Source organism: Bos indicus x Bos taurus, chromosome 24 (assembly GCF_003369695.1).
Source record: "Bos indicus x Bos taurus breed Angus x Brahman F1 hybrid chromosome 24, Bos_hybrid_MaternalHap_v2.0, whole genome shotgun sequence".
NCBI classification, from domain to species: Eukaryota; Metazoa; Chordata; class Mammalia; order Artiodactyla; family Bovidae; genus Bos; species Bos indicus x Bos taurus.
Window position 1 is genome coordinate 43,380,920 of NC_040099.1, and position 13,989 is coordinate 43,394,908.

General features: G+C 41.6%; 1 protein-coding gene across 7 annotated transcripts in view; it reads left to right on the forward strand.

Annotated features, from left to right (window-relative positions):
• The first annotated feature begins 708 nt into the window (after nt 1-708).
• CEP192 (centrosomal protein 192) overlaps nt 709-13,989 on the forward strand; it is a 74,008-nt gene continuing 60,727 nt past the window's right edge. For 6 of the 7 annotated variants that reach the window (XR_003508471.1, XM_027526090.1, XM_027526093.1 and 3 more), the window contains exons 1-8: nt 709-798; nt 1,072-1,242; nt 5,255-5,422; nt 6,510-6,635; nt 8,655-8,830; nt 10,783-10,832; nt 11,628-11,748; nt 13,187-13,335. Coding sequence is in view for 6 of the 7 variants with exons in the window: in XM_027526090.1 (XP_027381891.1) it covers nt 1,133-1,242; nt 5,255-5,422; nt 6,510-6,635; nt 8,655-8,830; nt 10,783-10,832; nt 11,628-11,748; nt 13,187-13,335 (900 nt within the window). In the remaining variant the exon portion in view is untranslated. The remainder of the gene's footprint in view (nt 799-1,071; nt 1,243-5,254; nt 5,423-6,509; nt 6,636-8,654; nt 8,831-10,782; nt 10,833-11,627; nt 11,749-13,186; nt 13,336-13,989) is intronic. The other variant, XM_027526094.1, reaches the window with a different exon arrangement.

The following is a 13,989-nucleotide window of genomic DNA, read 5'->3' on the forward strand; positions in this document are numbered from 1 at the left end:
GTTAAAGTCCGAAGTGTGCTGTGCCTGTCAGCATTCAACAACCGTCGAATGGATAAAGTTAAGGAGTTAAATTTGTTAGAGGAACTGTATGCAATAAATCCTGGGATAAAGGAAAGTGAAAGGAGTGGTTTCTGTAAAATAGGGCCTTATGCTGAGCAGGCTTTGGTGATGGGATTCGTGACCTAAGGAGGACGGAGACGGAGGAAGGCAATTAAGGACCGACCGTCTCATCTTGTCCCTCTCCACCTGGGACCAACCTTACTGCCCCACACAGGAGACTCAGTGTAGCGCGCGCCCATGATAAGACTTCTAACGGGAGCGCTCTAGGTGTAAACGTGAGGCAGGTGGCCACACACGTCAGTGTCTGCTCCCGTAGGGACAATGCCAACACTTCCGACCCGAACTCGGGGGTGTGTCAGTTGTCCTGTCCACCCGAAGTAGGTCTTTGCGCACAGTGCCGCCTCTGGCTACAGGTAAAGCAGGCGCCGCGCCCTTGCGCCGGCCGCGGCTTCCCGCTTCAAATCCGGACGCTCACCCTCAGCGAATCAGCGGGCTCGCCCCTTCGCGCCACCCAATCCAAAGCCGGCTCGGAGTCCCCGCCCCTCGGCCCGTGCCGCGAACCGACGTAAATCGGAGGGGCGCGCGGTACGGCCGGGAAACCGTGAGGGGACGCGCGCACGCGCGCTGTCGGGACACCCCCCCCCCCCCGCCCCCGCCCCAACCCCACCACGGACGCCTGACCGGTTCCTCAGCGGACCTTCAGCCGGCTGGGCTGCAGCGTCTGGCGTCGCGCGCTTGGTGAGGGGTAGTTGGTCGGGGAGGGCGATTCGGGCTGCCGTAAGAGTGGGGCCTCCGGAACGAGGTTATCTTGTTCGGGGCCTGGTCCCGCCCCCCTCTCCCCACACGACGGCCCCCGCTCACTGGCCGGGCCAGGCGCGGGTGACGCGCTGCGGTCCAGCGGGTGAGGCCGTGTCCCAGTGGCTCCCGGCTTCGTGCGAGTCGTTTCACGGAAAAAACGGGAAGAGAGACAGTGTTTGAGGTAGCTCTACTTTTGTTTTCTCCCGACGGCAGACTTTGTTCCCCGAAGCATGAGGTCCCTTTCGAGGCAGTCGCCTGGAGGACAGCTCTTTTTATGACTGTGTTTTCACTCGCTGTTAGCATTTTGAGGTCACTTGACTGGAGCTTTTCCTGTTCCAAGATCAACTTTTTCTCCGGACTTCAGTTTTTAGGGCAAACTTTAAGGTAAGCTTTGAAAACTGCTATGCTAAAGTACCTATCTAATGATAAAGAGTATCTTAGAACTTTGGGGAAGTTTGACGTTGCTTTTTCCCCACAGCTGATATTTTTTTGCCCGTAGATTTCTGGTCCACAGCTGCAGGCCATGATATTGTATGTATCTAGGCTTGAAAGCAATGAAGTATTAGTAAACTCGAGCAAGAAGTTTTGAAGTTATTGCTTTAGGGAAATATCCAGAGAAATCTCCAAGGTGGCTGGTTAGTTCAAATGTAGTGAAAGGAAAGACAACATCCTACTGATTTGGTTTAAGGTGAGACGGAGGCTTGGTAATGCAGTACAGATGGAAATTAGGAGATCTTCTCTTCTAGGAAAGCTTTAGGATGGGTTAGAATAAGTGTAATCCTGTTCTGGAAAAGAGAGACTGGGCATTAGATTACATCTGGAGGAATCTTCCCTTGGATGGTGTTACTCTTGCACCTGCAGCAAAGCTCTTCTACACTTAATACTGTATCCGAGTGGATTGTTAGCTTCCTGAGGGCAACCACCTTATTTACTGTTGTTTTGCTTCATGCAGCCAAACAAAGTTGTCTTTCACGGTTTCTGTTTAATAGTGATTGTTGTATGAATGACCTTTGCTTAATATCTCAATTTTCTTGGATTTGTTTCCTTCTAAGCTGAGATCACTCTTAAAGAGTTAATGTATATTTTGAAGTGTTAAATATGTTTGTAAATGCGTAACTTAGTAGCTACAAGACTAGATTTGAGGAGCCTACCTGGATGACTTGGTCAGGATTTTAAAGTGTGATGGATGGATAGGCAAGGCTTCTGCTCTTAGTAGAAAGAAATCTTTTTAGTGGAAGAAGACAGACAAATACAAAAAGGCAGTCATCAGTCTAGCAGAAAATAAAATGACTGTGATGGACTATGGGGCTAGGTTTCACTTAATGATAAGGGATCGCCTCTTTTATAAAGTGACATTTGAATTGAGGTGAATGTTGGGAAGGAGCTAGCTGTGCAGACATCTCAAGGAATATTCTAGGCTCCAGGGCAGGGATGTGCTTGGGTGTTACAGTAACAGGTGCAGGAGGCTGGGACATGTGGAAGATGAGGTGGTTCATTGAAGTTTTCAGGAAGGGTATGGTACCTGGCTTATGTTTGATGGTCCTTTTGATTGCCGTGCAGAAGATTAATTGTAGGGTGGTGAGAACTGAAGCGTTGAGACTGGTCAGGAGGCCTTTCTGTTGGGTAGAGTGGTTGTAGCAGAGTCAGAAAGATGGAGAGTGATTCTGGGTTTGTTTTAGACAAGCCCTGTGTTTTCCTCAAAAATAAGATTCACAAGTGTGTTTTGATTGCCTGTGGTGTTTTCACTGCATTTAAATTGGTTCAAGTGGAGTCTGGTTTCTAGTTGATCTCTCTTCTTAGAGGCCTGTCGTCTGACAGTGTGTGTCATTGAAGGCATTTGAGTTTGAGATTCGTCTGTATAAGGTGTGCACTGCATTATGTAGCTGAGGTCAGGGTCCTGGGTGTCCCTAACATGGAAGGGGAGGCTGTCAGATGAGATGTTTGGCTGTGTGTGGGGTGGGGTGGGGATGGGTAACGTGCAGAGGAAGGATGGGACAGGTTTTCCACTTCCTGCATCCTAATGTGGGAGAGTTTGAACGTCTTTATAGGAATCAAGAAGAGGAATTAGACCTGTCAAAGAGAGGAAAACACTGGGGCATGATCTGAGATGTGGTGGGTGCTTACGCGATAGGTGGTGATGAATTTGCTTGTATTAACTCAGTTTGAAAACCTTCCTTTCTTCAGCAGATTTATTGAGGGTCTACTTTGTAGGGGACTGCTTTAGATAGGAATTCACTGTGACACAGGCCCAGTCTCTGCCCTCATGGCGCTCACATTCTGGTGTGGGAGAGGGTAGTTAAACGGGTGAACTGTAAAGAGAAGAGTAAGCAGTGCCAGGAAACAGGCATGCCGTGCCTGACTGTACTGGTTGGTGGGGACATGGGCCCTGAAGGTTTGGTCTGAGCAGTGGGAGAACGGAGTTGTCATTTTCTCTGTGGGGAGGATTGAAGAGCGGTTTTTCTTGAGGGGGTTGCCATGAAGTGGAGTCAAGGTTGAAGTTTCAGGTGCCTGTTGGATATCCATGTGAAAATGTCAGGTAGGTAGTTGAATATCTGAGGCTCAAGGGAGGGGCCCAGGCTGGTATATAAAACTTCCAAAGTGAGGGCAGTCATCTAGTGAGGCTGGATAGATAGGGGAACCTGGAGCCAGCCCTGGAGCCTTGCTGTGTGCAGGTCCAGGAGAGGAAGAGGGCCCCAGCAAGGAGGTGAAGCAGCCCCTGGTGAATGTGGGGGTCAGACAGAGGTGCTTTGGAAGCCAGGTGAAAAAAGTATTTCTGTGAGGAAGGAGCGTGAATTTCATTCTGTCAGTTCCAAGACTAGGACTGAAACTTGACCGTGGGATCATGGGGTAGGCAACAGAGAGGTTATTGGTGATGTTGACAAGTGTTTGGTGAGGCCCTGGGATGAAAGCCAACTGGGAGTGGGCTCCAGTGAGGACTGGAGCCGGGTGGACAATAGTGACTCCTGCTGGAGGTCTGAGAGGCAGAGGGAGCATGGACAGAGGTGGTGGTAGCTCCAGGGGATAGCTGGGCTGAGGTTGAGGAAGGCTTCTTTGTGTGGGGGCACTGCACCAAGAGATGGGACAGTGTTGAGGAGGAGAGACTGGTGTTGGAGTGGGAGGGGTGGGCTTCTGCCAGGAGTGTGGATAACTTCATCTATGCTCAGGTAAGTTTAGTAGGTTTCTACTGATCTTAAGACTTTTCCTACTTTGTTGAGTAATTGGATTAGTCTGTAATACCTAAACTCACAGATGAGTGATTTGTCACTGAACCTAGCACAGTCCTGCATTTTATCCATCTTACCAGTAGTGGCAGTGCTTAGAATATCCTTCCAGGCTCTAAGCCCTCTTTCTTCCTCTCCTTTCAGCTGATGGGATTAGGCCAGACTTCCTAATACACCATTTAAGACTTATGGAACCTGCTCCATGGTTTTGCTTACCTGTTGCCTGAATACAGTGGAGCATCTCTTATGGTCACCATACACTTAGTGTTTAGAACAGTTTGGAATTAGTCCTGGGCATGAATCTTACTAATTGCACAACCTTAGATAAATTTAGCTAGTTTAGTCTCTGAGTTTGTTTTTTTAGTAAATTGAGGATAAGTGAGTTAAGGTAGTGGGTATGCAATAAATCTTAAATCTCTCCCACCACTGCTTATGTTTGTCTTTTTTAAAAGCTCCCTTATTTCATACTTTGCCTATGAAAGTCCTTCTCATTCCTCAAAGTATAAGGCCAGTATCCTCTCATTTTGTTTTTCCTGATTTAATTATTTTCTTCACAACCCTTACATGAGAAGCACTCTGAAATATTTTTGAAATTAAGTGACATCTCCTGAGTACTGCGGTCAAGATCCATGGAGCCCGTGGCCAGCGTGCAGTGGAGGTTCTCCATCAGTACAGGGTGTGCCAGGGTTCCCCAGACCTAGCCTTTGTGTGCCACTTTTACCGTTTCTGTCTTGTCCATGTGCCAGATATACTTTATAAACTTGAACATTTTTCTTTGGAGAGACTCACTTTTTAAACCGTTTACTCATCCTTAATCTCTGAATTCAGGGGCTAGATTTTGCTAGTTCTGTTTTTTCTGTTCCGTGTTAGGATATGTATTCAACTGGTATACTTTTAAGTAATGTCCTGAAATCATCTGTATGTGCCATTGATGTCATGTCTTCTTTGATTCTTTATTAGTAAATTCAAAATTCAAGAGTAATTAAGCTGTTGTATCTCATTGTTTTGTTAATTGTAAGAACATAGTTTGAGGTTTATATTCTCAGCTATAGTATCCCCTTAGTGCTGTTCCAAAAAAAGAATTTTATCAGTTTTCTAAGATTTATGAGACTTCTTAATCATTTGAAAACTTTTATAGTAATATTTGATATATAAGAATACTTTTATTGTTGCAGTGAGATGGAAGATTTTCGAGGTATAGCCGAGGAGTCATTTCCAAGCTTTTTAACCAGTTCATTACTTGGTAATAGTGGGATTCTGGAAAATGTCACTCTTTCTTCAAATCTTGGCTTGCCTGTTGCTGTTTCCACACTTGCTAGAAATAGATCCAGCTCTGAAAACAGGTACGAATTGTTTTAACAGATGATTTTTTTTTTTACAGGTCCTTAAAGTCTTTGATATATTGATAGTTCTGTGAAATTTCTCAGTCAAGCTTGAGCTTTTGCTTTATCTGAGGGAGATGACCATTTATGTAAAGTCAACATAGAAGATAAAACCCTCTTTCCTATTCCTTCACCTTATCAGTGGTGGATGGGTAGGTTTGGAATTGAGGACTGGTGACTGTTTGACCTACCAGTGGTTTTTCTGTTCATGGTGTTTTGGCTTTGTATTAGTTCAGCCCCTTGGTAGCTGGTGATTTGAGTTACATCCCCAAATGTGATGTGTATAGTTCACCCATTTTGTGTAATGTGTGACTTTGTCTGGGCTTAAAAATCTAACTTCTGGGTATTCCTGGTGGCTCAGTGATAAAGAATATGCCTGCCAATGCAGGAGACACAGGTTCAATCCCTGATCTAGGAAGATCTGGCATGCCACGGAGTAGCTAAGCCTGTGTACCACAACTATTGAGCCTGTGCTCAGAGCCTGAGATCTGCAACTACTGAGTCCACACACTTCAGTTGCTGAAGCCTGCATGCCCTTAGAGCCTGTGCTCCACAAGAGAAGCCACCTCAGTGAGAAGCTGGTGCACCACAACGAGAGAGTAGTTCCTGCTTGCTGCAACTAGAGCAAAGCCCCTGTAGCAGCAAAGACCCAGTACAACTAAAATAAATATTTTTTTTTTAAAAAAGGCTTTGCATGCTACAGAGAAATCTTTAATTAAAAAAAAAAACCTCTAGCCTCTTTCCCATCTTCTGCCCAACCTAAACATTCTGTATGGAGCATTATCTTTACCTTTGGAATGGAGGGGTTGGATTAACTCTCTAAAAACTTTTAGCTTTACGATTTCCATGAGTTTCTTGTTGAAAATATATGTTCTGCTGCTGCTACACAGGTTTTCAGTGCTTTTCAGGTATGGTGATGGTTTTCAACCCTGTGGGACCTGTTTTTACCCCTGGCGATTGATTTTATAGTCACACAGTCCTATGTCGTGTGAATTTTAAATATGTGTAATTTAATTATTAACAATTGCAACAAAATTTTTGTGTGCAGGTATTCTGATGTCCAGACCTCTTACTTAGTGGAAGGGAAGTTTTCAGTTCCATCGGAGACATCGCCCAGTAGCCAGAGTGAAGATGAGCCGAGAGAGAGGTTACGGCTTGTCTTCTCGGATGATGAGTGAGTTCTTACTTCATCTTGCTTTCACTGTGTTAAGAGCGAGTCTCACTCGGTCTGATGGAAGATGGTCATTGTGTCTCTAATCAATTCTAAGAATCTTTAGCCGTTTTCTTTATATGATATTAATAACATATTTAGTCTTTCAAAATTTTTTTCTAAGAGTAATACATGCTCATTGGGAAAAAATCATAAAATACAGGCAGTTGTAAGAAAGACAGCAAATACCTGTCAACCTACTAACTAGAAAATAGATGTTGATTATCTTTTTATTTAATCTGGACGATTTTCTATGCACATATACATGTACAAGGGGCTTTCCCGGTGACTCAGCGGCAAAGAATCCACCTGCAGTGCAGGAGCCGCAGGAGACATGGTTTCGATACCTGGGTCGAGAAGATCCCTTGGAGGAAAGGCGTGGCAACCCACTCCAGTATTCTTGCCTGGAGAATCCCCATGTCCAGAGGAAGGAGCCTGGTGGGTTAAAGTCCATAGAGTCGCAGAGAGTTGGGCACAACTGAAATGACTTAGCACACATGCATAAATACTTTATAAAAATTGTTAACTCTGTATATTCATTCTAGATTTGCTTTATCAAAAGATTTCATTTTTATGGCCGAGTACTACACACAACTACATTTTCTTTGTCCATTTATCTGTCGATGGGCACTTAGGTTGCTTTCATATCTTGGATATTGTAAATAGTGCTGTAGTGAACATAGGGGTGCATGTATTTTTCCAGTTAGTGTTTTTATTTTCTGTGCATAAATACCCAAGAGTGAAATTTCTGGATCATATAGTAATTTTTTAAAATCGATTAATTTAAATTGAAGGATAATTACTTCACAATACCGTGATGGTTTTTGCCATACATCAACATGAATCAGCCACAGGTATACATGTGTTCCCCACCCATCCTAAACACCCTCCCACCTACCTCCCCTCCCTGGGTTGTCCAGGAGCACTGGCCTCGGGTGCCCGGCTTCATGCATCGAACTTGGACTGGTCATCTCTTTGAGGAGCCTTCATGCTGTTCTCCACAGTGGCTGTACCAGTTTACAGTCCCACAGCAGTGTAGGAGGGTTCTCTTTTCTCCACATTCTCTTCACTTGCTGTTTGTTGTCTTTTTTGAAGCTAGCTGTTCTGACACGTTTAAGGGCCTTACCACTTTGTGGTTTTGAGTTGCATTTCCCTGGTGATGATCATCAGTGTTGAGCATCTTTCATGTACCTGTTGGCCATCTGTATGTCTTTGGGACAATGTCTATTCAGTTCTTCTGCCCATTTTTTAATCAGGTTGTTTGTTTTTTGATTCAGCTATCTACTGCAGCTGTAATAAAAAGGTGGAGAAACTAGGATAGAGGGTTAGAACTTGGAATTGATGAAAAAACTATTTTATTTTCATTCATCATGGCCTGGCCCTGGGTACCCATTTGTCACATGATGAATTTGTTATAGTAGCAACTTTTTCCTGAAGTTCCATTCCTCCCCTCCTTTTGCTGGTGAAATGGCCATGGGGAATGGTGAGAGAACCAGGAACTTTTTTAGTAGGTTGGGTGAAAATTGCCTTTAAGGAAGAACCTTTTCATCCGTATAGGAAACAACAGAGGCAGAAGGAAGACAGGGATAAGAACAGTGGCAGGGACAGAAGTATGACTTAAAAGCATTTGTAATTCAGAGAAGTAGCTATTTGGCAAATACCCCAATATCCTTTAAGTCTGTCTTGTTTTTTAAAAAGCTGAGCTTTCCTCTAGATGTGATAGATTCACAGATCTGGGAAAGAAGGAAAAAAAAAAAACAACCCCTCACTTTATCACTTGAGAGGCAGAGTAACAGTGTATTTGGTTTTGGTAGATGTGCATTATTGGGCCAAAATGATGGTGTAGTCCCTCAGACATGGCTGGGTCCAGAAATGTTTTTTTTCCACTGTGTCTACTTTTTGCGAAATAACTGATTAATGGGTATTATAGATATATGCAAGGTAACTAATATTTCATTATTATTTTGTTCCCTAATTTAAAAGTTCTCTCGCTAAGAAAAAGAACCAGACAGAAAATCAGTGTTTGTCAGATGCTGTCCTCAGAGAGTCCGCTTTTCCGAGTGATGGAGCAAGAGCAGAAGAGGAGCAGGCCAGAGCTGCAGAGCCCTTCCTGAATCAGGGTCCTTCCCACAGAGCCTCACCCCTGGGGCAAGAGCAAGGTATGCCACTGGGAGAAATTATTTCTTAATGTGTGTGTTTTAATTTCCTTTTTAAAAATATCTTTTTAAATTGAAATGTAGTTGATGTACAGTTACATAAGTTATAGGTGTATAATATAGTGATCCATTATTTTTAAAGCTTATACTTCATTTATAATTATTATAAAATGTTGGCTATATTCCCCATGATGTACAGTATGTTTTTGTAGTTTATTTTAGACCTACTAATTTGTTCCTTTTAATCCCCTGCTCCTATAATTCCCCTCCCCCTTCTCTCTCCTTACTGGTAACCACTAGTTTATTTTCTGTTTCTGTGAATCTGCTTCTATTTTGTTATATTCATTGGTTTGTTGTATTTTTTTAGATTCCACATATAAGTGATATCACACAGTTTTAATTTCCTTTCTTGTTTTTCTGGCTTTGGACCAATATTTATCTTAAATTATGATACTATAAAAATGCTTTGATTTGGCATTTACTTATTAATGTAATACTTTTGTAAGAGAAGATCTCTTAATCAGTCTCTTCTTCATTGTCCTTTTTGATTAAGCTGAAGTCTCCTTTCTTGTGGAAACCACATTGCTCATTAGGAAGTAAAGTGGTGTGGCTGTGGAAGATAGTTTTGACAGTTCCTCAAAACATGAAACATAGCATCACCACACAACCCAGCGAGTCTAGTCCTAGACATACACCCAAAAGAAGTGACAGTGTGTATCTACAAAAAACTCATATACCTGAGTGTCCATAACTTGACTAGTCACTGTAGCTAAAAAGTGGAGACAATGCAGATAACCATCAGCTAATGTATGGATAAATAAGATGTAGTGTGTCTGTTCAGTAAAGTATTATTCAGCTTTAAAACTGAGTGAAGTACTGGTATGTGCTATAATAGGAAGACCCTTGAAAGCATCTGAGTGAAAGAGAACAGACTCAGAAGGCCATATACTACAAGTCAGTTTATCTGTTGGTACAGATAGGCAGATCCACTAGACAGAGAAATTAGTGGTTGCTAGAGTCTGGGGGACAGGGAGAAGGAGGAGTGACTGTTAGTGGGCACAGCATTTCTTTCTGATGTGATGAAAACATTGTGCAGTTAGTGATAACGGTTGTGCAACTTTGTAAATGTATTAAAAATCATTGAATTATATACTTTAAAAGGGTTAAAGTTTTATATCCGTTAAAAAAAAAAAAAAAAAAACCTCCCCATGTACCTCTCTCACAGTTTGATAGTATAAAGTTTTGTCACACTTGCTTCATCTTTTCTGTTTTTAATTACCTTTTCCTCTGATACTTAAGAAGTCCAGACATCATTTTATTCCTATGTATACTAGTTTGCATCTCTAAAATATGAACATTTTCCTGGATAACCACCGTGCTATTATTGATGCATATGGTACCCTGGTCCATATTTTACTGATTATCTCGGTTGAGTTGCTTGAATTGGGGTCCGTGGAAGGGTCCATTGTGTTTTGCTTCATTTGCTGTGGTGTCTTTAGGCCTGTCCTCTTGGAGCTGTCCTACTGTTTGCTCACTCACGGTGTCATTCTCCTTGATTCTGTCTTTCCCACGTCCTCTGTAAAGCAGAAGTTAGCTTTAAAGACTTAATCAGATTCCTATTCAGGTGTTTTTGGTATGTGTATAATTTTTTAAGCTTTTCTAACATTTTTTTTAATTTAATTTTATTTAACTTTACAATATTGTATTGGTTTTGCCATATATCAAAATGAATCTGCCACAGGTGTACATGTGTTTCCCTTTTCTACCATTTTTAATTTAACGTTTTAAAATTTAACTGCCAGTAATGGGCTTCTATACTATCATTTAAAAGTGCTCTATTCTATTTAAAGGGGAAAATTGTTTAGTTTGTTAATTTGCTATTAATATTTTTGAGAGTTGTTAGGTATTGATAAAATACCTTGGTATGTCAGTTTTTGTTTTTGTTTTCTTAACAGACTCACCTATTGATTTTTGTTCACAATCCTGGATGAATAAAGAGAATAAGGTAATCTTTTATATGCTACCAATTTCTTTTGTTAGGAGAGTAAAAGTTCCTGTTTCACAAGTATGAATGCTGAGTACCGTTAATATTAGGTAGAAGTCTTCTACTTGTGAACTGCTATAAATAACCAGGAAGTGGGGAATAGGGCTGGCCTGGGACTCCCTGAGTCTCCAGGGCTGTCTGCACCGCTGCTCTGCCTGGTTCCATGCCGGATCCTCTGGAGTACTGGCTCTATGGGGTGAGGGTTCTGCTTTGTTTGGTTTATTGCATTCTGAGTCCCCAGCACAGAGCTGGCACTCTATCATCTGTTGAATGGTAGGGAGGATGAATTTGTTTGTAGGCAACCTGAGTGTACACTTTTAACATTTCATGACCAAAAAGAAGAGCGTCATCTTTCTTTCAGTGTAGAGTTAAAAAACTAACAAAAAATCTCAGTTTTAATGAGCTCACTTGGGTCCGTCCTCCCCTCTGTAAATCACTGTACCAGGTGGTGGGTTGGGGTAAAACTTCATTCTGTGAGCCTCTGGACCTTACATCTGCTTCTTTGTGTGCATGCCTCTGGGCATCAGTGTGTGTATGTATACAGATATAGAGATGTGACTGAACCATATCACGTGCCCCCCTGAATTGAAAAGAGACCGACTCCTTGAAGGACAGATGCTTATAAATGTAAACAAAATACTTTAAAATCTTACAAAAAGGAAATGCAATTTTTATTTTACTTTTGTAAGAATTTTTTTAACATTATTTTTGTAAAATAATTGAATTTTATTTCTCACTTTGTTTTATTTCTTACAGATTGGTGTTCCTGACGTGGGAAAACATTTTGAAAAGAGGAATCCAAACAGTGACTTAAGCCTTACTAGTTTCCTAGAAAACGAGAAACTGATATCACTTGCCAGCTTGGAAGATTCTTCTGGTAGCGTCACGAAACTTGGCTCATCTTTTCCTCGTCCTGAGCTTGTCGCTCCGTTTGTTTCTGCCACCTCGTTGCCGTAGTGATTGTGCAGCTGTTTCTCTGCCTTCTTTACCGCTTATCCACCAGCACTCAAATGGCCACTTCCATTAAGCGATGGGAGTTAACTTTTTTTTTCTTTATAGCACTCCTGATAGGCTTACTCTCTCATCTCTCTGTTGAGAATCATTACCGTATAAACAGATGAAGCACTATGCTAAGACATTGGGGTTCAATGAAATATTTTGCCCCTGCACTCTGAAGGTCCTGCCAAGTGGGCAAAGAGATGCATGGCTCCCCTCTGTGTGAAGTGTGTCTCAATGATACAAACTGTGTGGGGGTCATAGGAGGGTGACAAGTTAATTCTGACTGAGGAATGTGTCTGTGAGGCTTCAGTGAAAGGAAAGGTCATTTTTCCTCTTTGAGAAAGGAGGCCTCTGATAGGCCTTAACATAGACACTGGAATAAATGTACATTTAATAGGAAGGAACGGCTTTAGCAGAGACCCTAAGGTGGGGGCATAGAGACATTTGGAGAGTAGCCAGTGCTTTTGTGTGGCAGGTTTATAGCACCTATGTGAAGATGAACTTGGGAATAAACCCAGAAAGTAGGCAGAGACCAAATTATCCATGGCTTTGGAGGCCATGCTGGTGGGCTAAGTGGGATAAATTGAGACTGTAAAATCAAAATGGGTTTTGCTGCTAAAATTTTAAAAATACTTTTAGATTATGAAATTGTAGATGAGGAATTGTTGACCTGAATTTATACAGGTTCTTATTTTAGTATGCTAGATTCTCAGAGGCAGTAGGAAAATTACCCTCTTGAAAAGGCTCACAATACTGTTACAGGTGGTTGACAGTTGTAGTTTTATCCTGCCCTTGCCAGGCTGTGTGTAGAACATTGAGAAGCAGTGCCACTGTTGTTTTATTTGTCTGTTTGTAACTTTCTGGGTTTAATGGAAGTTAATTGTTTATCATATCAGTACTCAGCTTTGTTACATCTTTTTTTTGTTGTTCATTTTTAAGATCAGATACTGTTTGAGGTTTCATATTAGCATTAACCATTAATTCACTGGGATTTAGTTTTATTTCTCCTGTGGCAGGCTCATCTGTCCTTTGTTGATAGTTGCTCATTTGCCACACTGCTTTCTGAATAAACGGCGCTTTTCCCATGGCCACACTTGCCGTATCCTAACTTCCGATGTTTGGTGGTGGCTGCTTCTGTGTTGTCTTCTCAATGAAGGTTAAGTATTTAGTTTGGTTAAATATTAGAGTGCTTTTAGTGATTTATAGATGAAAACTATGGTTTTTTTCATGTCAGATGTTTAGACAGAATCACATGGACTGTTGATGTAAATGGTTTATCAACCTTATTGATTACTTTTCCTCCATTTTACTGATAGATGATGATATTGATGATGAAGAGTTTTATGATGATCATTTGGAGGCTTATTTTGAGCAACTGGCGATTCCAGGAATGATGTATGAAGACCTAGAAGGACAGGAACCTCCAGAAAATTATTTTAAGTTACCTACAAGTGATCCTAGTCAGGTATTTTCCAGTCTTTATGGTTTTTCAGAAATTTGACATTAGAAAATTATTACTGGACTCATTAGAAAATTAACATAAAACTTCTGTTGGATTTCCTTGGGCTTTATTTTCCCAGATACAAACTGATGAGAAATGCCCTTCCTGTTCTTTCCTGCTGCTTCTTACCTTTCCCTCACCTGCAGAAAAATTAAAAGAGTGATGCACTGAATGTCTGTATACTCCTGTCCAGGTCAACCAGTTGTGAACATTTTTGCCATCTTTGTGTTTTCTTTGTCCTTCCAAAAAGTAGTTTTTTTACTGAGTCATTTGAAAGGTGCAGATATTTTACCCTAACACTTCAGTGTTTACTTCCTGTGAATGAGGACATTTTCCTACATAATCCCAATTTTTATTTGCCTAATGTAACTTTGATGTGATTTAAATGAATACATAGTCTATGTTCACATTTATCCACTGTCTACAGATGTCCTTTTATTTCTTTGGTTTTAGATCCAGGCTTTGATCGGGGGTCACACTTGTATTTGGTTGCCGTGACATGGATGTCTTTCATGTCATTAAACTTTTTGTAAAGTTTAGTCCTGTTGTTTTGTAAAATGATCCATATGCTAGATATATGTGACTGCTTTCCCCTCCTGATTAAACATACCCGCTGTG